General features: G+C 37.2%; 1 protein-coding gene across 4 annotated transcripts in view; it reads left to right on the top strand.

Annotated features, from left to right (window-relative positions):
• Positions 1 to 23,089, top strand: part of CRBN (cereblon) — a 44,371-nt gene extending 21,282 nt beyond the window's left edge. For all 4 annotated transcript variants that reach the window (XM_054034607.1, XM_054034605.1, XM_054034604.1 and 1 more), the window contains 6 exons: positions 7,817 to 7,879; positions 8,822 to 8,906; positions 9,681 to 9,796; positions 14,494 to 14,558; positions 16,830 to 16,961; positions 19,819 to 23,089. In XM_054034607.1, coding sequence (XP_053890582.1) covers positions 7,817 to 7,879; positions 8,822 to 8,906; positions 9,681 to 9,796; positions 14,494 to 14,558; positions 16,830 to 16,961; positions 19,819 to 19,996 — 639 coding nt within the window. In that variant the 3' untranslated portion in view covers positions 19,997 to 23,089. The remainder of the gene's footprint in view (positions 1 to 7,816; positions 7,880 to 8,821; positions 8,907 to 9,680; positions 9,797 to 14,493; positions 14,559 to 16,829; positions 16,962 to 19,818) is intronic.
• Positions 23,090 to 24,915: the final 1,826 nt, after the last annotated feature.

The raw sequence follows: 24,915 nt of genomic DNA, 5'->3' as shown, positions 1-24,915 counted from the left end.
GCTGTCGGAGCCCCATGTAAGTGGCATCATCTGGCCGGCTGCCCTGTTAGCCGCGCGCGCTCTGCATGGGGGGCGAAGTCCGGACATTTACAAATTTCCCCCGGACGCTACTTTTAGCTCAAAAAGCCGGACATGTCCGGGGGAATCCGGACGAATGGTAACCCTACCCTGGGCTTAGCTTTGACTCGAAAACTATTGGCCATCAGTGCTGCTACTACTGCCTCTGCTTCTGCTCCTGTCTTGGTGCTGCTGCCATGGCTTTGGTCTGGCAGTAGGAGAGAAGAGGGATGTGGTAGCTGATTTGTAGTGGAAAATTTTAGAGTGCCATCATTTCCTGTCTTTTCTCTGTGGCTGGGTAAATTCAGCTGAAGGGCAGAGGTGGCTTCTTTTTGTGGCTTTATTGATCTGTGGGAGCACTGAGAGCTTGCACCAGTGGAAGAGCATGAGTAGCATCTGCAAGTGGTCTAATCTCCTTCCAGGCATTTGATATGTGGGTGAAAGGTAATCCATCGGTGATACTGTATTCCTGTAGTTATCCACAGGGAGGCGACTTCCCCAACATCGGAACTGCTGTGTTTACTTCCTCACTGAACAGCAAACTTGGAAGTCTACTTTCCTTTTGCAGCTGTGCAGTTTAACAAAGTGCAAATCAGTGAGGTTCCATTGTGCTTAATTTTTTGTATTTAAATACATAGTTTTTTCCTCTCATGTTAGGATTGGTGATCCTAGACCATAGATGACAATCTCGTAGGCTGGATGCATTTTACTGTCTTCTACTAAATACTGTAAAGGAAATTTTATAAATGAGGTTCATGAACAGGCTGACAATATAATACAAGAAATAGAAGTTACTTGGTCTTTTTTAATAAATTGACAGTGTCATGTTTTAAGATCAGAGGCCCCTATGTGTTAATCCAATACAAATTATGATAACATGCCCCTTTCTGAATAACACAAGAATCCTGAATATCCCAAACTGATATTTGCTTAATGCCTTTTTGCTTAAATATAATCCTGTTTCACCCTCGTTATTGAAATGAATCAGAAAGAAGGTAGGGCAAAGCTGATTGCAAGTCCCTCCCTCCCTGCATATGTTAATCAGGTTGCCCCACACTTTTGCAGTGAAAAAAGGTGCTTTATGGCCAGAGTTCATCACCTGCAGAAAGTAACTCATCAACAGAAAATGCAAATCCAGCCTTTCTGAAGACCAAACCTCTGCAGGAATCAAAAGAAATCAGGTGTGTAGTTACATCTCGATTCTCCCACCTGAGAAGTTGGTAGTTAACCCTAAGAAGCTGAAATATAGCCTATTTTTGAGCACATTCATGTTGTAATTATCATATTGAGAATATATGAAGAGATATGTACCCATGTCTGAAATTATATACAAAATATTTCTGCATACTTCAGTGCCTAATAACCTGCCCAGTAAATTATGTCTACCAGAGAACTACAGTATTTGTATTTAACCCATTTGTTTTGGACAAATTCTACATACTTCTAATGCTACTTCATTGTTCTTGGCATATGTTCTTGGCATTTGTGTTGAACACAAATATTTCATGCTCAGAAGAGCTAGTATGTAATTTTTGGTTATATATTTTGAAATTTAAATTCAGAACGTTAATTTGATTTAATGCAATATTAAGGTTACATATTTAAAAGTCAGGAGATGCAAAACGTAAGGTTCACATAGAAACCTTTATTTGCCTATGTTGCATATGCTCTATCTGTACGTTCTAATAACAAGTGAAAGAGAGCATAGTATATATGAATTGGTGTTTCTATGAGAATCTTAACTATTTTATTTCCTCCTCTCCTTTTTAAAGATGCAGCTTTATGCTGCTGAAACTTAACTTTGAGAATTGAATTCACTTTTTTTAAAAAAGAGAAGAGGAGAAACTGCTATTGCACTTTAATAAGGTGTTAGTCATGATTGACCGGAATTTAACTTCAATTTCACTTATTTCCCCAAAGTATGCTCCACTGGTGCAAATCCTATCTCCTTCCCTATGCCGTGGAGTTGCACCATTGCAGCTGTGCCAATTGGCTGAAATTTCAAAAGAACCTAAGGGTGTGTCTTCACAGCACAGTTAGCTCTAGTTATGACTCAAGTCTTGCCCCTAACTCGATTCCCGTCCACATACAAAAACCTCTCCCTTAAATTAAGAGGTTTCAGAGTAGCAGCCGTGTTAGTCTGTATCCGCAAAAAGAACAGGAGTACTTGTGGCACCTTAGAGACTAACAAATGTATTAGAGCATAAGCTTTCGTGGACTACAGGACTATGCATCCGAAGAAGTGGGCTGTAGTCCATGAAAGCTTATGCTCTAATAAATTTGTTAGTCTCTAAGGTGCCATAAGTACTCCTGTTCTTTTTTTAAATTAAGAGGTGTTTTAAGCTCAACCTAGTTGGCCTATCAGGGAAGTGAGTTGAAGCTCAAGTGATGCTGATGCTCAATCTAGTAGTGCAAGAGCTCAAATTACAGTAGCTAATGCAATCACTCTGCTAATCTAATCAGTCTGTACTGTTGCTGCATGTTTGAATTTAATAACTATTTGAGATTGTCAAATAACAAGCTCAAATGGAATTATGTAATCAAAAATTTAATCAGAGATTAGTTCAATACTATCCAGAAAGAAAAGATACATTACCACGTTTGGTGTAAGTTAAAGAGCTGGCCTTTGTGTCTCTCCCCTGTATAACTGGTGGGATGATGGCAGGTTTCATTTCCCTACCTAATTCCCAATATGTCTATATTTTTTTATGGGGTACGAAACAAAGAAACCCCTTTTGTGAATGGAAAAAATATTTTCCTATGATTAATTTTTTTGCCATATTTTATGTTTTAATGTTTTTGTTTACCTCATTACTTATGGAATTTCCTTTATGGTATTTGTAGGCTACATTGATAAGCAAAAAAGGGAATTCTAAGCAAGTCACTATTCCTGACAACTGGCAATTCCCCAAGACATCTTTTAATGGATCCCCATTTCATCACTGCAGAAAGCATCTGCAATAATAATTGTTCCTTACCAAACAGTCCTGCCTATATCTATGTAGACTCTTTTGGTAGTTTGAGGGGGTCTCTTTCCTGGACATCTGTCTTCCCACAGAGTTGGATCTCTTATTGTCTAATATTCAATCATAAGTTCCTGCGGATAAGTCACTCACAGGTTATGGACCAATACTCTGGCCTTACTAGTCAAATGCACTTTGCTAACACCATAAAGAATTTGGGAGAATCAATAATATATAAATGACTTATAAGGTAAGAACCTCAGAGTTACGACACCTCAGGAATGGAGGTTGTTCATAACTCTGAACAAAACATTGTGGTGGTTCTTTCAGAAGCTTACAACTGAATATTGATTTAGTAAAGTTTCAAAACTGTATTATGCAGAAGAAAAATGCTGCTTATAACTATCTTAATTTAAATGAAACAAGCACAGAAACAGTTTCCTTACCTTGTCAAATCTTTTTTTAATTTTCCCTTTATTCTTTTTAGTAGTTTACGTTTAACACAGTACTGTACTGTATTTGCTGTGTGTGTGTCTGCTGCTGCCTGATAATGTATGTCCAGTTCCAAATGAGGCGTTTGGTTGACCAGTCAGTTTGTAACTCTTGAGGTTCTACTGTACATTCTTATAAGAGCAAAACTAACACATTGGTGACCTGGTCTGGTCCCCAGCTGCGAGGCTGTCAGTTCTTAGCTAATGCCTGCAGCCTGAGTAAGAACTAGCATCTGGCCTGCCAGCGTCACATGTACATCTCAATGTTAGTACTTTACAATATTGGCTGTCAAACAATTACAGACAAGGACAGACACAGTGAATCAAATGCTTTCCATTCTAAAGAAAGTGCTAATACAGTATCTTTAGATTGGTGAACTCAACCTTGCAACAGCTTTATTGTTCAGTCTTCCTGTTCCATTTATAACAAGTGCTACAGATGCATGTAACATAAAATGGGGTGTTCCCTGCAGCAGGTTCACAGTGTGGGGACATTGCAATTCCAAGCATTCTTTATTCATCTCCAGCACAAAGTTGTCCATGTCCTGAGCTTTCGCCACCGGAATATTAGGACAGTGGGTTTTTAACTGACCTTGAACTATCTTGTTCCACTGCTGTTCAGAGCATGTTAGAGAACTTTAGGAAAGGATCTAATAGAAAATGTTGCAATTAAAAATGGAAAAGGTTCACAATGTCGGCAGATAATACTGTAATAATAATAATAATGTCCCGTACAAAGGCCTCAAACCATTGTCTACTCGAGTACTTGCTCCGGCTCAAAATATCATACCTATCACTTTTTTGTTTAAATATGGTCCATTTATCAGTCACTGTAATGAGAAATAAATTTACACGATTACCGGAGATTCCTTCCCCTGCATCAGGGTCTCCCATGCTTGAATACCGTAACCAACTGGACGTCGGTGGAATCTCAAACAGGTCCTGGCTTGCGACATAGCTCAACTCCCTCCTCCCACTCCCAGTTACATGTCCCCCATCCTTATTCTTGCTGTTCATGTCCGGGGCCTGTGATTTGGGCTCCTAAAAGGTATCCACAGTAGTGTGCGGGAAGGTGATGGGGTCTCTGCCAATATCGCCTAGAGCTCTTTGTAAAAGCAGCAGATCTGTAGCTCAGCACAGGATTGACTGGTGACCTCTTCTGATATGCCTGACACAGTTCCTTTGTTTTTCATGTAGCACTGGCACTGATCTCGGTTGTACTCCGTCTCCTGCATCCACCTGCAATCTGTTTGTAGATGTCCATGTTACATAGCTGTGCTTGCACAGCCTCTTTGCCCAGGAGGCCAATATGTCCTGTCCACTCCAAGCTGGAGCACATCTGGAACATGTAGCTGGCATGGTCGCCTGGGCTGTTGCACCAAACAGATAGCTGCTAGGTGTGCTCGCCACGATGGACAATCAGGAGAAGGCATTTCAAAAATTCACATGGTTTTAAAGGGGGTGTTGTCTTCTGTTCTTCAGCACTGGAATGGGTTACCTAGAGAGGTGATAGAATCCACCTTGACAAAGCCCTGGCTGGGATGATTTAATTGGGGATTGGTCCTGCTTTGAGCAGGGGGTTGGACTAGATGACCTCCTGAGGTCCCTTCCAACCCTGACATTCTATGATTCATGACCCCTGGGCAGCGCAGTTCACAGTTGTGACCAGAGTGGTTAGTGTCTGGGTTTGTGGGACAGCTGCTGGAAGGACTGTTAGGGTCAACATAGGTAACACAAAAAGAACAGGAGTACTTGTGGCACCTTAGAGACTAACAAATTTATTTGATGCATCCGTAGAAGTGGGCTGTAGCCCACAAAAGCTTATGCTCAAATACATTTGTTAGTCTCTAAGGTGCCACAAGTACTCATGTTCTTTTTGCGGATACAGACTAACACGGCTGCTACTCTGAAATAGGTAATACGGTGTCTACACTCATGCTGCATCGACCTCAGTACGTTGATCATGGCTCAACACTGCTCAGGGAGATGGTGTTACTGTGTTGGCTTAATGGAGAGCATATGTTAATGGAAGACAAATTGAAATGTAGATATGCATAGCTAGGTAGACACAAAGTGGCTTACGTCAACCGAACTTTCTAGTGTAGACGAGGCCAAAGGTACCAGTTAGGACCAGTTGTGGTGTTTGTTTTTTTGGAGAGTAAACCTCTGTCCATTAGCAAATGGACAGAGACCCACCGTACTCATTTCTCATATGCCAGTGAACAATATAAAGTTTTCAAATTATTAGAATAAAAATGAACAAGGAATTTTTGGCTTGGTACCTTCACATGCCAAGATTTCTGAAGGAAGATTATTTGACCTAGTAATATCCCTGAAAATAAGGGCTTATAATTAAATGCTGACAGATTTTTAGCTAGACCATTGCAGTAGGTGCAACTGTTAAGACACCCACACTAGTTTCTTTAAATAAAGAAATAAAATAAAATGCCAGTCCTGTGTACTTGAGTTCAGTCTCTCAGTAAAAGGTCCCTAAGTGTGTAATGACCAAAGCATTTTCACTGCAGAAATCAGTCATAATAGATGTCCTTGTTTTGTGTTGGGGCATCAGCCTTCCTAGAGAATCATTAATTCCCAGGAAGTAGCCTGTGACTTCCTCATTATTGCTAATATTCTTAATCTCTCTCATTCTTTTGTTAATTCCTTGAAACAAGCATTCGCTGCAGAGGTTTGATTTGTTTTTTTGAACAACTGAAAAACAGTGTGTTACGGTTGGACAGGTTGAACATTGAAAAATGACGTTGCTGAGCCTTTTCCCTTTCATGCTGTTTCTCTGAATCCACTCTGTATGTTGTAGTGCCGTTTCTTTAGAGCAGAAATCAAGTGATCCTGTTACTTGTTTTCACATTTGAGAACAATTCAGCTAACACAGGTCACTCTTGACCGTAGAATTTTACAGTAATCGTGGTTATGATTTCTTCTACATCTCAAACTGTGTGTGTGTGTGCAGTCTATTAAGTAGAGTAAAATCTATTCTATTTCTATTTTTTAGGGTCTTATACCACAATCATGGTATCAATAATGCAATTATTATTTGATTTTAAAGGCACTTCAGTAATGTTACTCATTATACCTTCAGTGAATACATTCCCAGTGCTTTTAAGTTTTCCTCATCTTCTTGTGACACATCTTTCCCATTCCACTTCATTTGAACCTGAATTGTCCTTAACAGAACACTGTTAAAGTATGATATAAGTATTTTTATGCAATACTTAATATATCTAAATTGAAACAATAAGTGCCTATGTTGTTTAAATAGGCTTCCAATAGATTGGGAATAAGCATTGATATTTGGTAAGCATTCTTGAAAATGTTTAGCACTGACGATTGCCACATAAAAATATTTTTACCTTTCAGTTAGAATTTAGATAGCAATGGACTCATGACTTGACCACAGTTTTTTATTTAATATGAAATGTCCTTACTCAACAACTGTTTTACTATGAGGAAGCACTCTTTGGATCTACTTACTAGACTACTACAGGGCTGAGACTTGGGGGATCTGGATTCTGTTTCTGGCTTGTCCACAGATTTTTGTGTGTGTTTAACTTGTCATTTGGGGACACTGGCAACTTAAAAATCAAACATCTATGTGAGTACTTTTACCTGTGGTTTTTACAAGTATCACTTACCATTGCTAATTCTTTAAAAATATTCGTTTGAAGTCAGGGGGACAGTATACAGCAGCTAATTATCTGGCCCATTGTTCTCAATTTTTTTTAGTTTGCATGTGCATTTGGCAGCATTTGATTATAATAATTTCATTGTTTACCCTGTGTAGTCAGTCAGTTTCCCCATCCTCACCCCCCATTGATGGAGGGGATCATTCATATAGCAACAGGAGAGGGATAAATATGTTTAATATACAAAAAAGTGATTGTAAAACCCACAAAAATTAACCATGGGCTAATGGACAGGCAAATTACCTGAAACTACTGTTAACTTTTTATAAAACTGACTAGATTTGAAGGTGATGATGTATCTTTAAAGACCACGTCTGCTTGTTGATTATTTGTCATTAAATGAGATTTAATTTCTGTTTGTTTGTTTGTAAATCTACAACGTGGGTACTGTGGATCTTAATACATTTGCAAAATATTTTGCGATTTTTGGATTGAATATGGTAACAAGTCCCCAGTGGTGTTATGTTGATTGACATTTCAAGGCATTTTTAAATAAGTAGATGTCTTCCCAGATAATTTTCTCCTCTCCCTCCCCTATATCTGTTTGTACAAGATTTACAGAAATATTATGATTCAAAAGTAAATGTTATGTTTTCTGTTCCAGCGGAAGTTTCACTGTGCTAGTTTGACTTCTTGGCCTCCATGGCTCTACTCTTTATATGATGCTGTAAGTATAAACCAGATCTTACCCAGGGAGCTATAATCAATTTTATGCTTTTGGGTATTTCATTATTAAGTAGCACAAAACCATATAATCTATTTTTATTTCGTGTTTCTAAGTACTAACTGTGGCATTATCAAAACATTAGCCAAAATGACACACATTTTAAAATATCTTTAACAAACTTACACATATTTACTGCAAAAATACTCAACACAATAACAATTTTTGTTTTTATTTCCAAATCAGTAGCTTGGATTTTTATTTGCTATCTTATAGTGTTTGTACATGAATTATAGAAACCGTGGACCCCCACCGAATATGACCTACCCTAATAGTTGATCCAGTACTGAAAGCTTCACTTTAATTAAAAAACTACACAATTAGAATCTTTAATCAGCACTAAATTAATCAGATATTCCCCTCCCTCCCAGTAAAGTCTGCTCAATCTTTACCACAATCATTATAAACAAAACGGAATATACATCCTGTGAAGAACTTGAGCACTACCAGCCCTGGCTGTTCGTGTATTACCTCATCTATGAAATCTTGTGGTGCCACTGAAGTCAGTGGAAGTTTTGAAATTGACTTCAGTGAGACCAGGATTTCACTCCTTGTGTCCTGTCACAAGAGGAAGAAGGGGGGCAGTTCTGCTACCAACCACCCTGATACTACCATAATATAGAAATCCTTTAAAGATAGTTAATTTCTTTTCCAAACTGATCAGTTCTCTCTTTCTGAGAAGTGTTCCCACCTTGCCAGATGGGAAACCTAGGCTGATTTTTAACTTATTAGCTCAAAATATGTAGACATGTAGATAAACTGTCTTTGCACTAAGTCTTTTAAAAGATAATGTCCACTAGAGGCCAATAGCTCACTCCCCGTTTTGCTTTTATTTTAAAGGGGAAAAAAATGTGTATTTAAATTACGCTTTTCTTCTAATGAAAGGAAACCTTAATGGAAAGAGTCAAGTGGCAACTACATGAGTGGGATGAAAATCTTAAAGATGAATCTCTTCCATCAAATCCAATAGGTATTGTAAAATTATGTTGCTTGGTTTTCAGCAAATTTGTATTTTCTCCCCTCATATTTTGTTAAAGGTAATGATCTTTTTTTTTTTCTTGCTGGCTAGCCCACGACTACTACTGGGAAGAGATTATGTGTACTGAACGCATGTACTGGTCCATTAACAAAGCACCTTTATCAAAAATTTTCCCAACACACTTTTAGCAGTTGTTTTCTGAACTGGTAGAAATTAATGTTTAAAGCTGGAAAGTCCAGCTTTTGAATTTTCTGACTGACCATGAGATGTAGTATATCTGACTGACCATGTAGTAGTATATCAGGCCTGTGCTTGTCCTGTGGTCTAACAGTGATTTGATGACATAAGGACAAGAATGAATACGGTAAAGTCCATTACCTTATGACCACATAAATTCCAACGTCTGGTTAAAGGCAGCTGATTTTTATATAATTTTTTAAAAATAAAAATCACTTGAGTATATCAAAACTGAAACGTGAGACTATTGTTATGTTTTTGTTCTGTGTACAAATCGGGGGGGGAAGGAACCCTACAGAAATGAATGCACTCAGAAAATGCTTATCCTTCCCATGATATAACACTTAAGCAAATGTTGGTATTAGAGCCAACATTGCCACTTGGATACAGTGTGTGAAAAGTGTACATTTTTGCTAGTACAAGTTTATTTCTCTTGTTTAGAAAAGCATTGTGCATACATAGAGAACTGAATAAAAGACATCCATATTTTATTTCTTACATTGTAACAGGCATGGTGCTTTTCTCCAGATTTTTCTTACAGAGTTGCTGCTTGCCTGCCAATTGATGATTCATTACGTATTCAGCTGCTTAAAATAGGAAGCGCTATTCAGCGACTGCGTTGTGAATTAGATATTATGAACAAAGTAAGTATCTTATTTATGTTTAATTTACGGTACTTTGATTTAGTGTCACCAGGTAAAAAGAGTAGTTTGTATAATCTATAACAAAAAAAAATTCTGCCATTTCCAAGTTATATTTTAAGAAGTGGTATTTTTTAGAACTTTTTATTTTTCCTGTTTATTTTTAACTTTGATAGAATATGTAGTCCACTGAGATTGGCTGGCACATTATATTTAGCCGCAGACTTGCAGTGCATTTTATCCTTTTTTTCCCCTATCACTAAAGTACTTGCTGGCTTTTTTTCGTCTTGAAAGAATGACAATTATATTTTTTAAATGATGTTCCAACACTTTATTGTACTGTGCCAGCCAAGAGATGGTGCTAGAAGCCTGATGCAGTTAGTACCATTCTTTCTAAAATCAGAACGCATTTACAGTAAAACATACAGTAATGAAATATTGCTGTGCCATGATAAGTGGAGTGGATTTTAGTGCTTTATAAAGTATGATATATCCCTACAGTGATAAGACTACATAAATATTGGACTGAAAGGATTTTTACATTCAAACATCTACTATCCTAATAAGCAACAGGATTCCAAGATGATTTAAAACTTGTCTTTTGTTGTCCTTTTAATATGGGTTTTCTGGAACTAAAAATTAACCAAGACTATCTAACACAGGAATTACAATAGCTATGTGTTCAAATGGGCTGTCAATCTAGCGTACATGCACGAACTTCACATGAAAGAGCTACAAGAAATGCACAGAGCGGAGCATTTGAGAGTTAATAACAGATGACAGAAGGCTGAGGTATTTAAGGCCTATTTTGTTTCAGTCCTCACTAAAGAGGTTAATGGTGACCAGATGCTTAACACAATCAATATTAACAAGGGGGAAGGAACACAAACCAGAATAGGGAAAGAATTAGTTAAAGAATGTTTAGATGTTAGAGATGCTCAATTCAGCAGGCTAGGATACTTAACGTATATACTCGTTCATAAGCTGAATATTTTTGTTAAAAAAGTGACGCATCACAGAGCAGGGGTCAGCTTATAAATGGGTCTATACCAAAATTTGATGATTTTAAACTCTATGGAATCATTGTATTGAATATCTAATACAGGCAGGAAGTGACGGCCCACGCCGCTTCCCGCCGCCCCCATTGGCCTGGAGCAGCAAACCGCGGCCAGTGGGAGCCACGATCAGCCGAACCTGCAGACGCGGCAGGTAAACAAACTGGTCCGGCCTGCCAGGGTGCTTACCCTGGCGGGTCGCGTGCCAAAGGTTGCCGATCCCTGATCTAATAGATTGTCGTTCTGTTTACCTAGAGCGACTGCAGGCATGGAGCCCCGCAGTTCCCATTGGCTGGGAACAGTGAACCGCAACAACTGGGAGCTGCGGGCTCCATGTCTGCAGACGCTCCAGGTAAACAAAATGTCCCGACCCGCCAGTGGCTTACCCTGACGGGCTGGGAGCCAAAGTTTTCCCACCCCTGAAATATAGGGTCGGCTTGTGAAAGGAACATACAGTTTTTGCTATTTTTACCTATCCATTTTGGGGGGATCAGCTTATAAACGAGCGGGCTAATGAACGAGTATATACGGTAATTCACGCTAGGGTACTTAAGGAACTAACTGAAGCAATCTCGGAACCATTAACAATTATCTTTGAGGACTCATGAAGGATGGATGAGGTCCGAGAGAACTACAGAAAGGCACACATAGTACCTATCTTTTAAAACGGGAACAGAAAGGACCTGAAAAATTAGACACCAACTAGCCTAACTAAGAAAGTGGAACAAATTACTAAACAATCAAATTGTAAGCAACTAGGGAAAATAGGGTAATAAGTAATAGCTAACATGGATTTGTCAAGAACAAATCATGCCAGACCAACCTAATTTTCTTCTTTGACAGGGTTACTGGTGGGGAAGGAGTAGATATAGTCTATCTTGATTTTCAGTAAGGCTTTTGACACGGTTCAACATGACATTCTCATAAGCAAACTAGGGAAATGTGATATAGATGAAATTACTATAAGGTGAGTGCACAACTGGTTGAAGGACCATACTCAAAGGGTAGTTATCAATACTTCTCTGTGAAACTTGGAGGCCACATCTAGTGGGATCCCACAGGGCTCTGTCTAGAGGCTAGTATTATTCAATATTTTAATTAATAACTTGGATGATGGAGTGGAGAGTAGGCTTAAAAACTTGTGGCTGACACTAAATTCGGAGGGGGTCGAAAGCACTTTGGAGAAGATGATTAGAATTCAAAATGACCTTGACAAATTGGTCTGAAATCAAGATGAATCAGTAAAGTATTTCACTTGTGAAGAAAAAATCACCAATATGGGGAATAACTGGCTATATGGTAATATTTCAGAAAAGGATCTGAGGATTACAGTGGATCACAAACTGAATATGTACCAACAATGTGCTGCAGCTCTGTAAAATGCCAATATCATTCTGGGGTATATTAAGAGTAGCGTCGTATGTAAGAGAAGGGAGGTAATTTTCTTCTCTACCTGGCACTGGTGAGACCTCAGGTGAAGTATTGTGACCAATTCTGTGTGCCATGCTTTAGGAAAGATGTGGACAAAAATTATAAAAGCTCTAAAAAACCTGACTTATGAGGAAAGGTTAAAAAAAAACTGGGTATGTTTAATTTTGAGAAAGAAGACTGAGAGGGACCTGATAACAGTTTTCAAATATGTTAAGTCAAAGTTCCCTCTAGCCGATGGTTCATCGAGCTGTTATAAAGAAGACTGTGATCAATTGTTCTCCACGTCCACTGAAGGTAGGACAAGAAGTAATGGGCTTAATCTGCAGCAAGACAGATTTAGGTTAAATATTAGGAAAAAGTTTCTAACTATAAGAATAATTAAATACTGGAATAGGTTACCAAGAAAGGTTGTCTAACCTGTTCTTTAAAACCTCCAGTGATGGGGATTCCACAAACTGGGATGGTCTAGGCATGGTTGGTCTGCCACAGCATGGGAGGATTGACTAGATTGTCTCCCATGATTCCTTCCAGCCCTACGTTTCTATGATTCTAGGGCTGTGTTGGGAAAATTTTCAGATGGGATTTCTCTAATCATTTAGGAGATTAGCCACCCCTTTCCTGTGGCTGAAATTATAAAATGCTCTAATGTTAACATTCATGCAATTCCAAGAACTGCTCATCTACAGAATTAGGTACATCTTTTTATAAATCCTAAAAGAGACTAGGAGACTTGACCTGCCCTTATGAAATATATAGCATTGATTTTAATATATAGTCTTTCCTTGCCCAACAATATAGGACACTAGTGTACATGTGAAGATCCAGCTGTAAAAATGTATTATATAAATCTCTCTAACTATTGTATTAGTTGGAGTAATATATAATATGAAGGCCACTAAATTGATTACATACAGAATCAGCCAAATTCTGATTTATTCCTGACGTAGTGTTGTAACTGAGGTCAGAATCTGGCCTGTTGCCTTTATGACATTTGATGCATGTGAAATGTATTGCATTAGTAATGGGTTTTGTGAATAAAACTTGCACTGCTCTTATGATAAACAGTTTATTATTGTTTAATATTTATATAGAGCTAAAAATGTGCATAGCACTATACAGAAATAATACATACATGATTCCTTCCCCAGAAAGTTTACATTATAAATCAGACAGTCCTAGTGATTGAAACACCAGATAAAGAAGCTGGTAAGAAGGGAAGGATGGACAAAGAATAAAATAAAGGAGAATATGGGTGGTGTCTGATGCTTAAATTCTGATAATTTTAAACTAAGTGCAGTAGAATGAGAGAACAATAGAAGATGGCACACAGGAATGGGTCAGTGGTGGGGAAGTAAGGCAAAAAGAAGTGGGTGTTGAGGGATAGGAAGGAAAGTAATGACAGTTGGCACATTATTAGAGGGAAGTCATTCAGGGTATAGTGCGCATCCCAAAAATGCATAAATAAGAGGAGACAAAAGGAGCAACATGCTGAAGTGAGCAGGAGATAGGACACGAGGAGTAGGAGTCAGAACTTAGTTGGAACCAAAAGTACGAACTGTGATTTACATAAATAGTTTTAAGTGAACATTGTTAAAATAACATTTTGTCCCATAAACTTCTTAAATTGTTTCACTGACAATTTCAAAAGTATTATTCTTTTTTTTTTTTAAAGATGGGAAATATTTTACATCCCAAAAATTTATACTGGAATAAAGTATTATTATGAACTTATTTTTAAAGGCTTAGTTTCTGGGAAAGGCCAGTAATGAATTGTTCTGTTCCAGCTTACTTTCTAGTAATTTTAAGTGATAGATTAATCTGTTATAGTACTTCAGAGGGGGAAATAAGAAAAAGGATGGTGAGGGAATCAATCCATTTAATGTTACAAAATATTTTTTCTTGAAGTTAAAAGCACTCCCAGTATTTCAGAACTTAATACATTTTGCAGAAATTAAAAATGCATGTTTGTACTTGTCCTCCTTTTCTGTGTTACATATTAAATAGCAACATCTTTGTATTTCTCTAGATGTATTAGTTTTTCAAAAGCTCTTGAAAGAATAGACCTTTTCCTAATTTATTATAATTACATAGTCAGAGGCCTTTTCTTTTAAAAAAACAAAACCAAAAAAGCTTGTGATTATGTTACTTCGATGACAAATATGCAGAAGTGAGTAAAGTTGTCCTTTTGATAGTGTATTTGTTTTTCTTTTGAAGTGTACATCTCTTTGTTGTAAGCAATGTCAAGACACAGAAATAACAACTAAGAATGAAATATTCAGGTGAGTTTTTAATTAGTTTAGTCTCTTCTTTGGAAAACAATAAATGAAAATTGGGTATGTATTCATAGTTTTGCTCTTCCTACAACTCTCATTTTCTCTTTGCTTGTATTCTTCTGAGATCGTTCTGAGCTGATCAATAAATATTCATAGGAAATTCTCTGTGTAAAACAAAATAGGTAAAATAAATTCAAAGACATCATCCAGTCCACAGACCTCTAACAAAATGGTTATTTATGATAACTTTAGAATAATAGAAGTTGGAGTTTGAAAGGCCATGTTATATTATCTAGCTCAGCACCCAGCCAGTGTAGGGTTGTACTCTTATGGTGAATTTTGGAGTATAACTTCTTCTATATCGCTGTAATATTTCGGGTCTGATTAACCCAATTCAGAAGTAATAGGGAAAAAAATCTCAGTTGTGCATAATACTTCCACATTTTAACAAGCACTGATTTCAGATTACTATATGTGATTTGAGTATCATAGATGTGCTATTAGTATGTTGTGAAGCAAGAAAGACATGTATCATTGGATATGACGTGATGTGAAACAGTCTAAAAATCATTCTAAGAGTTGTAGTAGGCAATTCATTCTTATATGTATGACCTATCCATTGTCCTCATTAATAGCTGTGTCAGGATAGTATTTCTTGAAAACAGTTACCACTGCTGGTGGCCTTGTCTCCAGCTTCACCCAGGATAACTAATATCTATCTTTCAGAGTAGCAGCCGTGTTAGTCTATATCCGCAAAAAGAACAGGAGTACTTGTGGCACCTTAGAGACTAACAAATTTATTAGAGCATAAGCTTTCGTGGACTACAGCCCACTTCTTCGGATGCATATAGAGTGGAATAAATATTGAGGAGATATATATACACACATACAGAGAGCATAAACAGGTGGGAGTTGTCTTACCAACTCTGAGAGGCCAATTAAGTAAGAGAAAAAAAACTTTTGAAGTGATAATCAAGATAGCCCAGTACAGACAGTTTGATAAGAAGTGTGAGAATACTGACAAGGGGGGAGAGATTCAATGTTTGTAATAGCTCAGCCATTCCTGTTCTTTTTGCTAATATCTATCTGTCACCTATGATGATATGAAGGTTAGAAGATTTCTTGGCTTAACAAAGACTCTTCATAGTAATATTTTTGTTTTGTTTTATCCGTGTGATAAGCAGCTGTAGTAATTATCTAAACGATAGAAGCTGCTGCTATGTTGTTCATTTGTGGGGTGTCTTTTTTAACTCCTTTTTTGAAATTGAGACAATAGTGTGACAATAAATGCTCATTTTTGCTGACTGCTCAATTTTAAAGGTAGAATTAAGAGGCTGAGTAGTGTTGCTATTTGTTTTCATTGTAAGTTTTTACTCAGTGGAGGCAAGTAAAAGTAAATGGCAAATTATCCTGTATTTTGTTTACACTAAGGCCATGTCTACACTTACCAGTAGATCGGCACTGCTGCGATCAATACAGCGGTGTCGATTAAGTTAATGGGAGAGCACTCTCCCGTCGACTCTGGTACTCCAGATCCCTGAGAAGAGTAAGGAAAGTCAGCGGGAGAGCGTCTCCCATCGACACAGCACAATGTAGACACCGTGGTAAATCGACCTAAGCTACGTCAACTTCAGTTACGTTATTCACATAACTGAAGTAGCGTTACTTAGGTCAACTTACTGCGTTAGTGTAGATTAGCCCTTAATTACATATTGCTGAGGTAAAGACCATCAGCCACTCCAAATGAGGTATTTTCCATGCCAACATTCCATCAGGCCTGCAGTTATTAACTTGTCACCTTTAAGAAACACTTAGGCCCTAATTCAGGAATGCACTTAAGCATGCGTTTATAATATTCAGGAAAGCATATAAGCACTTGCTTAAGTGCCTTTCCTGAAACAGAGCCTTAGGAAGTAGTCAGCAGGAGTTGCTCATGTTAGTAAAGATTACTAACTCTGAGTAAGGGATAATAGGATCAGACCCTACATTTATACAAAGTTTGGAAAATTATTGTGACGTTATCGCATGTAATAAAGGTGCACATACCTATTTTTATTCCATTTTTTAATACTTTAACTCAATAAATCTTGTCTACAAGCATATTAGACTTCTTTTTATGCAAAATATTTTTAAGTGTTTGGCAGTTTGCTTCCTCTATTCGTTTTCTAATTGGAGTTGTTTTAATTTTATGAACACTTTTCAGCCCTGTTTTCCTTTTTGATGTATGTCTTGAGAAACTATCAAAGTACATAACTGGTTCTTATTTATCCATTGTAGTTTATCCTTGTGCGGACCTATGGCAGCATATGTGAATCCTCATGGGTATGTCCATGAGACCCTTACAGTGTACAAAGCCTGCAACTTGAATCTGAGTGGCCGACCTTCTACAGAGCACAGTTGGTTTCCTGGGTAAAACAGTATTTCTTTCTGCTAATAATGTACTCCAGTATTACAGAATACAGTTCAGAAATCTTATTAGCAAATAATAGAAATTAATAATTCTGATTTAAATGCATTCTGGCCTGCAAACACTGAGAAGCAGACATTACATTATTTTCTAAACTCTTAAAAATGATCATTCAACTACTGTAAATGAAGAAAAAAGTAAATTTAGTATTCCTTCTTAATCTAAAATAAATTGGAGAAGTTAGATAAAATGTATTCAGAATTCTCTTGTGCCTTTAAAGTTGTACATAGATTTTGCCATATTTTAAAAGTTGTTTTTGAATAATTCTCTTTTAATTACCCAACTAGTGTCTTGATAAATAACTATATATAACAGGAAGTGTTATCATTGGTATTGTAGTAGTACCAAATGACCCCAATCAGGTATCAGGGCCTCATTGTAAAATAGACACTCTGTCCCCAAAGGGCTTCCAGTCTTTCACACAGATGGAGAAAGAACCAGCATCTAAAGTGTCCGGTGACATTAACAATCATCTTAAAATCTGTTAGCTATGGGATCACGTCTTTCATTCTTTTTAAAAACATTTCAGTCTCCAGGATGATACTACTGTTGCTTCTTCCCTCCCTCCTCCATCCCCAATTTGAATTGTCTTCAGTATGTAATCTCCAACCCTACAACTTTCCACATAGTAAACTGTGAATGTCTCTCGTTATGACCAGAGATTATTTACTAATCTGAGGACCTTGTTTTAAACTATTTTGGTTGTTTATATTGCTTGTGGTTGGGAATTCTGTCTTTCATGGATTAAAATGTATAGATTTGTATAGATTTTATTCATATTAGAAACGTTAAGTGGTGCACACTTTAATACTGACTTCTGACTCCTCACTATCAAATATCTGATAGATCTTTGAAAAGGATTATGTGTAATTTACTTCTGTTCTCCCTCAATCTCCTCAGTTTATCTTTGAAGCTCCTTCCCTACCCTCCCTACAAGTGTAGTTGATGTAAAATGCCAAGCAGAATATTTAGCGTATTTATAATTTCAGACCATGTCATGTTACTCATCTTGTCTAAAAAAATTACAAGGAAAATTTCCTATATTAAACCATATAACTGGACTAGTAGCTTCTTAAGTAGGTTGGAGATTTTGAATACCCACCTTTTAAAATAAAATAGAAAACTTTAAATAATATATTTAGACACAATCCAGCTTCTGGAGCAGATAAGTGGGATATTTATTTCCTAAGAGTTTCTCTGTCTGTGACATAGACAAGTTTATGGAAAACATAAATTAATTAATTCTGTAGGGATCAGTCTTGTCCTTACAAAAAAACACAAACAGAAGTTTATAATTTTAAACGGGGAATTGTACAGCATAAACAGATGAATTCTGAAAAAAGCCATATTGTTTCTCTGCAGCTATCTTTGGTGATAAAAAATTTAGAGGCAAATACAGAAAACGTGATGCCTACGTGGTGGTGTTCCTATATACAATATTTTTAAAAAATCCATGAACTGTCAGCTATGCTTTAATAATAATTGAAAAATAGAAATATTACCTTATCCAGATACTTATTTAAATCTGCAGTGATATCATTCTGCTGTTTGAGGAAGTAAAATACTTATTTTTCAAAATAACAAAGGTATTTATTTCTGAACCATTTTAGAAATAATCTCTTTAGTGTGTATAGTGCACTGCTGGAACAGTAACCTAATTTTGTTAGTTTATTCCTGAACCATTTTATAAATAAACTCCTTAGCACCTGTAGCACTGCTGGAATAATAACCTAATTTTTAAGCTATTTGAGTTCTGAGCACTTTAAAAAGTGTGTACACTTCGGCAGGTGAAAGATGCAAATAAATCCCATTTTTCTAACTTGAAGGAGATAGAGGGCAAGGAGGAGAACAAAATGTACAAGTGCAGGAACTGTCTCAGATCCTGCCAAGAATCAAAGGGGAAACGGAACAAATTTAGAGCAGTCAAAGTTGTTCATGGTTTCTGCGTGGACTATTTCAAAAGAAGGTTATTCCACAGAACAAGTTTTGGTAAGGTGAAGTGATATCAATTAAGATAAAATTACAGTAATTAATTCTTTTAGATAGTACACATTTGAAAGGTTGATGCCAGCTTGTACTTGTGCAACCAGCCTTGTCCTGAGCTCTCCCCTATAAAACCTCGGGATGTGACCTTTTGGGTGTGGTGCGATTTTGTGGGGGGGAGGGGGGAGGTTCAGTCCTTTATCTGTTATTTTATTAAGCAACTACTATGATCCTTTCTTCCAACTGAAGTTTAGTTTCCCTTAAAGTTGCCGCCCATCTCTCCCACAATCATTTAAGCTTTTGGTTTGAATAGACAAGCATATTTTAGAATAATTAAAAAAAACAAAAACAAAAAAAACTTGCACCTGTAAGGCCGTCATAATTCACATACAATTTGCCTCATTCTTTGATTTTTTGGGGTTGCTGATGGATTTAATATTCTCCTTTAAATAGATCCTTAAAACCATCCCTTATAGCTTAAGTTTATTATGATAAGCATTTTGAGACTCCTGTATTGGCACACAATAATTAATCATGTTACTGAAATATATACTGAAATAAAATGCTTTTATTATTCTACTTTTTGTAGACAATGTAATAATCTTGAAGGCTGAGATTTTCAAAGAGACGTAGGGAGTTTGGTGTCCAAGTCCTATTGAAAAATCAATGAGAATTGGGTGCCTGAATCCATTAACCCATTTGAAAATCCCAAACTAAAACTGATATTTTCTTCTTATTTAACTGTGTTCCAGTTCCATTAAAATGTTCTCATGAATGATGTGACTCCTGCCAAAACACTTTTTTTTTTTTTTTTAGGTATGCATGGACTATAGCCCAGTGCAGAATTTGTGGGAATCACATGGGGTGGAAGTTCACAGCTGCTAAAAAAGATCTCACTCCTCAAAAATTCTGGGGATTGACCCGATCTGCTCTCCTGCCTAGAATTCCAGAAGATGGCTCAGGCAACGATAGAACACCATTACTTTGCCTGTAATCTAGTAACCTGTTTTTGGAATGAATTAGCAGCCGCCAGTGTCTCTCAATTGAACGTGGTCAGTGCTGCTTCTGATGCTTGCTTAAATAAGTTTTTTTTTTTAACGAAAGCAAAGAAAAAGACAAGTATCGTTACATTTTGGGTTTGGTACACAGACAAGGTACTGTTGTTTCCAGATACACTGGGAATTGAAGGTTGTGTCTTAAAATTTGACAACTGGGAAGAGAAGTACAGTGAGAGACCAGCAAATGCATCTGATTCTAGGAATGTCAGATAAATGCTGAAACAGATTACTCAAACTTGCCACCGTATAATTAAAGAAGATATTTACTGCTATTGAATTAAGGTAAAAGATATGCAAAAAAAAAGTCCTATTAAACAGTATTTGAGTCATACAATTTATGTGTGGTGGTAAATATCAAATTTTGTTTGTGGGATATTGGCTATTAGTATACTTCAAGTATATTTTGCTGAGAAATCCTTGTTTCTAACTATATGAAATATTCCACGTTCACACTGTTTGTTTGTGTTTCAAATGTTTGCCTAAACAAGTATCAAAGAGCGTGTCAGGTCTAAACCTCTGTTCTGATTGATGTTTCATTGGTTAATGTCATCCTCGTAGCGGTGCTGTAAATGGTAGAAGCCAAGCACTTCCTGAGATCTGCTGCTAAAGCAACTACTGTATTCGATTCCTTTTTAAAGGAATCCTGTATTAATTGTTTTGTCCTTAACAGGTATTTCATATACTTACCATGTTTGACATGTTGATTAGCAATCGTTTAAAAACTAAATTATTAATATAAAATGTACAGGTTGATTCCAGTGCATAAAATATATTGTCATTTGTTTCCATAATACATTAGTAAAATTTCAGTCAATAAAATTAAATAGGTTTACATTTTTTTAAACAATTTCCTTCTGAAGTTTAATTTACCTTGTATACATGCCTAAAGTTTGGTGAAGTAATCTGTGAAATACTTCACATTGGAAATTGCTCACATCTATATTTTGACTAGGGAAACGCAGGATACCTTTACTGCTTTTTATGTTTGCATATCATAAGTGAAAGGCTGTGCATTTATCATCATCCTTTCCTGATAAAGGGGGAATGTTTCTAAATAAAGCAGAAATCAAAGGCAGGTTTGTTTTTATGAGACACTGTGCTACAGAAAAGGGTGTTTGCTATTTTTTCAGAATGCACTTTGATGGTAGAATCTGAAGATGACAGATTTCTATTATATATATATATTTTTTTCCTTGTGAGGCTCTTCTGTTCACTCTTTATTTGTTCAAAGTAAATCTTAGAGATCCTGTATGTGTGGTTACTTGTACTGTTAAAGGAAAATTATACTAAAATGCTTAAGATTATATTTATGAAATGCTTCATCCATCCCCACATACCATGCTTGTTTATTGTATGTAGCATTAATATGTTACTCCAGTAAAGGAATAAGGACAAATATCTTTAAGAGACAAGCAACTGACTTTACTGATAATGCCATGGTTTGTGTTGTACTGCAGCCAAAAAAAGATTTTCAAATGATACAAGATGTTATATGCTGAAAGGATATTAGAAAACTTTATTATGTTAGGTATCTAGAGAGTAATGATGGTGTAACTCAGGTTTAATTCCTTGAAGCCTTCTACCTCTGTGCTTCTATGATGTTTTTTGTTATCCCATATACATCTGTAAAATCAAATTTCACTTTATTCTGCAACATTCTTAATTTATCAGTGAGCTGTGAAAAGCAATACTAGCTTAAACATAATTCTGAACAAATAGAGAGTGAAAGATGATTCATTTTCTTAAAGCATTCTAGATTCTGTTTGTTTTTTTTAGAATCAGCTTTCAAAAGAATTAAATGTTAAGCACTAGTGTGAAAAGAGCAAGAGTCTGTGAATTATCTGTACTATACTCATTGAAATCATATTAATTTTTTTCTAACTTAGTTTGATTTTTTTTTCCCCAAAGATACTAAGCACCTGAAGTTCCTATTGACATTACTGAGCTTTGTGGATGCCTAGCACTTTTGAAAATCATGTCATTCACTGTTAACATTCACTGAATTGTGGTGAGTGATTTTTCAAAAAGGATGTTGTCTTCGGCTATCATCAAACCTAATAGTGTGCTTTTATTTTTGGCTAGGTCTGTATCAGATTGCCTCAGCTAAAAAGATGAGACAATATTTTAGCATGAAATAGGCATATTTTTGGTATTGTGCATATATAAAAATGTAAAACTATTATAATCGAGAGAGATCACTAAGAAATTAATTTAGCAGTATCTTAATGTTGTTGTTTTTCACTCTGCCTAAACTTCTGTGTAATGTTTGCCATTACAAAGTTCATGACATTTTCTAAGTTAAAAACATGTGTGATTCAGGTTAATTGCAAAGAAGATAAACTCTGTTGTGGGACACCTAGCCATTAAAAAACTACAACTGTAGGGATCGTTAATATGTACAGTATGTATTTTATAGCATAGATGTAGAATTGTAAAAGGTTCTGTACATTAGTTAAAATTTTCTATGTTTAGAAAAATGGGGTTTCTTTCTGGGGAAAAACTACTACAATGTTAGGATTGTCAGCTGTTATCAGTAAATTATTCAAATACAGAGATTACATACTTCTGAGAGCCAAGTACTAAACAAATCAGTAAACATCATGAAAACAGTTGTTTCAGCTTCATTCAGTTGCTTCTTTTAAAGTCATTATTGCAGTAGCACTAAGACACCTCATTGATCTGACAGTGCATTTCACTAACAAATATCAAGATTTCAAAATTTCTGTTCAATTTTGATGCATAAACAGAACCATAATAAAATGTTTTCTGTTGCATGTAGCTATTTTTGTTCTAAAGTGTTTTGGAGTTCTATATCATTTATTTTATTTTATAATAATGCTATTTTTGTACATGAAACATTTTGTTCATCCACCTGTTTTTCATCTGACTCTGTTAAAATTTCTTTGTAAGGTTGCAGGTAGGGTAACATGCTCTGCTTTAACTGTTCCTTTGTCTGCCTTTTTAAACAAGTTTTCAGAAAATCTCATTGCTTGCAAACATTTGCAGAAAATAAAACTCTTTCAAATATATTTCAAAACAAATGCCTAGGATCATGTTTTTGGGTGGTGCTTGGGTGGGGAAGGAAAGATAGCATTCAGTTTTGTATTTATTATTTAGATTGTGTTGGCATCCAAAATACCGAGGACCCTGTTTCCAGTTCAAAGAGCGTGCAGACTGAAAAGGCAAAGAAGGACAAAAGGTGTTAGATAGTCATACAATATATAAGCAAAATGGTACACATGTGGCTCAGTAGTTTTACTGGTTTTATTTTTGTTTGTTTTTGAGGGGGGGGGGATTAAATGAAACACTAAAGTCCCTCCTCCCTTACTCCCTTCCCCTCCTCCATCAACCCTTTTAGGATGACCACCCATCCTGAATTGGGTGGGACAGTTCCGAAATGCAGAGTTCAAATCCCGGTCCCAGGCTGAATGACCCCAGGAAAGCATTTGGCCCAGATTCCCTCCAGTAGCTGCCTGAGGCTCAGGGGCAGCACCAGTCCTCTTTCCGGCGGCCTTAGCCCCCCTTGCCATGAGGCCCTGCCTTTGCTCCTCTCCTCCCCCACCCCCGCCAAGGGTGTCCCACTTTTGCCTTTTTAAAAGATGGTCTCCTTAGCCCTTTGCTTCCACCCACCCAAGTAGTCCCTAGCTTCAATTCCAATTTTTGTTTTCCTCTCTTCTAGCATTCCACCATTTATCTCCATTTAAAGGAGTAAATCTTTCATTAACAGAGAGTTTAGATAAATAAGTAGATAACTTAGGCAGCTAATTTTTGAAAGGCATCATGGAAGAAGTGAGTTTTGAGGAAAGGGTAGCTATGGCCTTCGCAGATAAGTTCAGGAAAAGTGCCATCTACAGGGAGCTGTGTGGAAAAAGGATCAGAGACTAATATTGGAGAGGCAGACAAATGGTATGTTAAGCCTGGCAGAATTAGCAGAGAGGAGGAGAATGAGGACATAAGGCCAGGGAAGATGAGGCAAAATTATGTAGGGCAGCGGTTCTCAAACTGTGGGTCGCGACCCCATTTAATGGGGTCATCAGGGCTGGCTTAGATGTAATGGGGCCAAAGCCCGAGCCCCACTGCCCAGGGCCGAAGCTGAAGCGTGAGCCCAACTCTTCCGGGGCCAAAGACTAAACCCAACAGCTTCAGTCCTGGACATCAGGGCTCAGGTTACAGCCCCCTGCCTTGGGTTTCGGCTTTGCTCCCCCACCACCACCCCGCCCCCAGCACACCAGGAGGGGGTCACAGTGCAATGAAGTTTGAGAAATCCTGATGAAGGGCCTTAAAAGCTGTTACAAGCATCTTGAATGTCTAAGATAAGCAGAGGGACCAACTGGCTCCAGGATGGGGGGAAATATAAAAATGATGTCAAGCCACCATCGCTCCAGCTCTTGCTCAAGTCCTGCATCAAGTGCATTTGAGCCAGAGCAAAGACTCGGCTTAGATATGAACCCAACAATATGGTCTCAAATGTGTGCTATCACATGAACCAGGAGCATTTGAACGTTGTCTAATCTGAGCTTTTTCACCGCTAATGTGTATCCTCTGGGCTAGGTGACCTAAAGAAATAGAGTAACTTGGTTTTGCTGTTGATGTTTTTGTTCCAAAGTACAGGCCAGGAACTAGTTTTCTGTTAGAAAGCATCCCCAGTTCTGCCCCCAGCTCCACCTTCAGCCCAAGCCCCATTGCTGAGCCAACTGTGCAGTAATGAAGGGGGGGGGGAGACAGGAACAGTTTGGGCTCCACTGGGCTAAGGGCTTAAGTCACTTGAAAATGGCTCTTAGGAGTGTATCTCGCTTAGGCACTTTTGAAAATTTTATCCCAAGACTTGATGTAAAGTGGGAAGAGTTTTCTCCAG

The sequence above is a fragment of the Malaclemys terrapin genome, chromosome 7 (assembly GCF_027887155.1).
Source record: "Malaclemys terrapin pileata isolate rMalTer1 chromosome 7, rMalTer1.hap1, whole genome shotgun sequence".
NCBI classification, from domain to species: Eukaryota; Metazoa; Chordata; order Testudines; family Emydidae; genus Malaclemys; species Malaclemys terrapin.
Note: the sequence above shows the minus strand (reverse complement) of the source record. Positions and strands in the feature narration are given on the sequence as shown.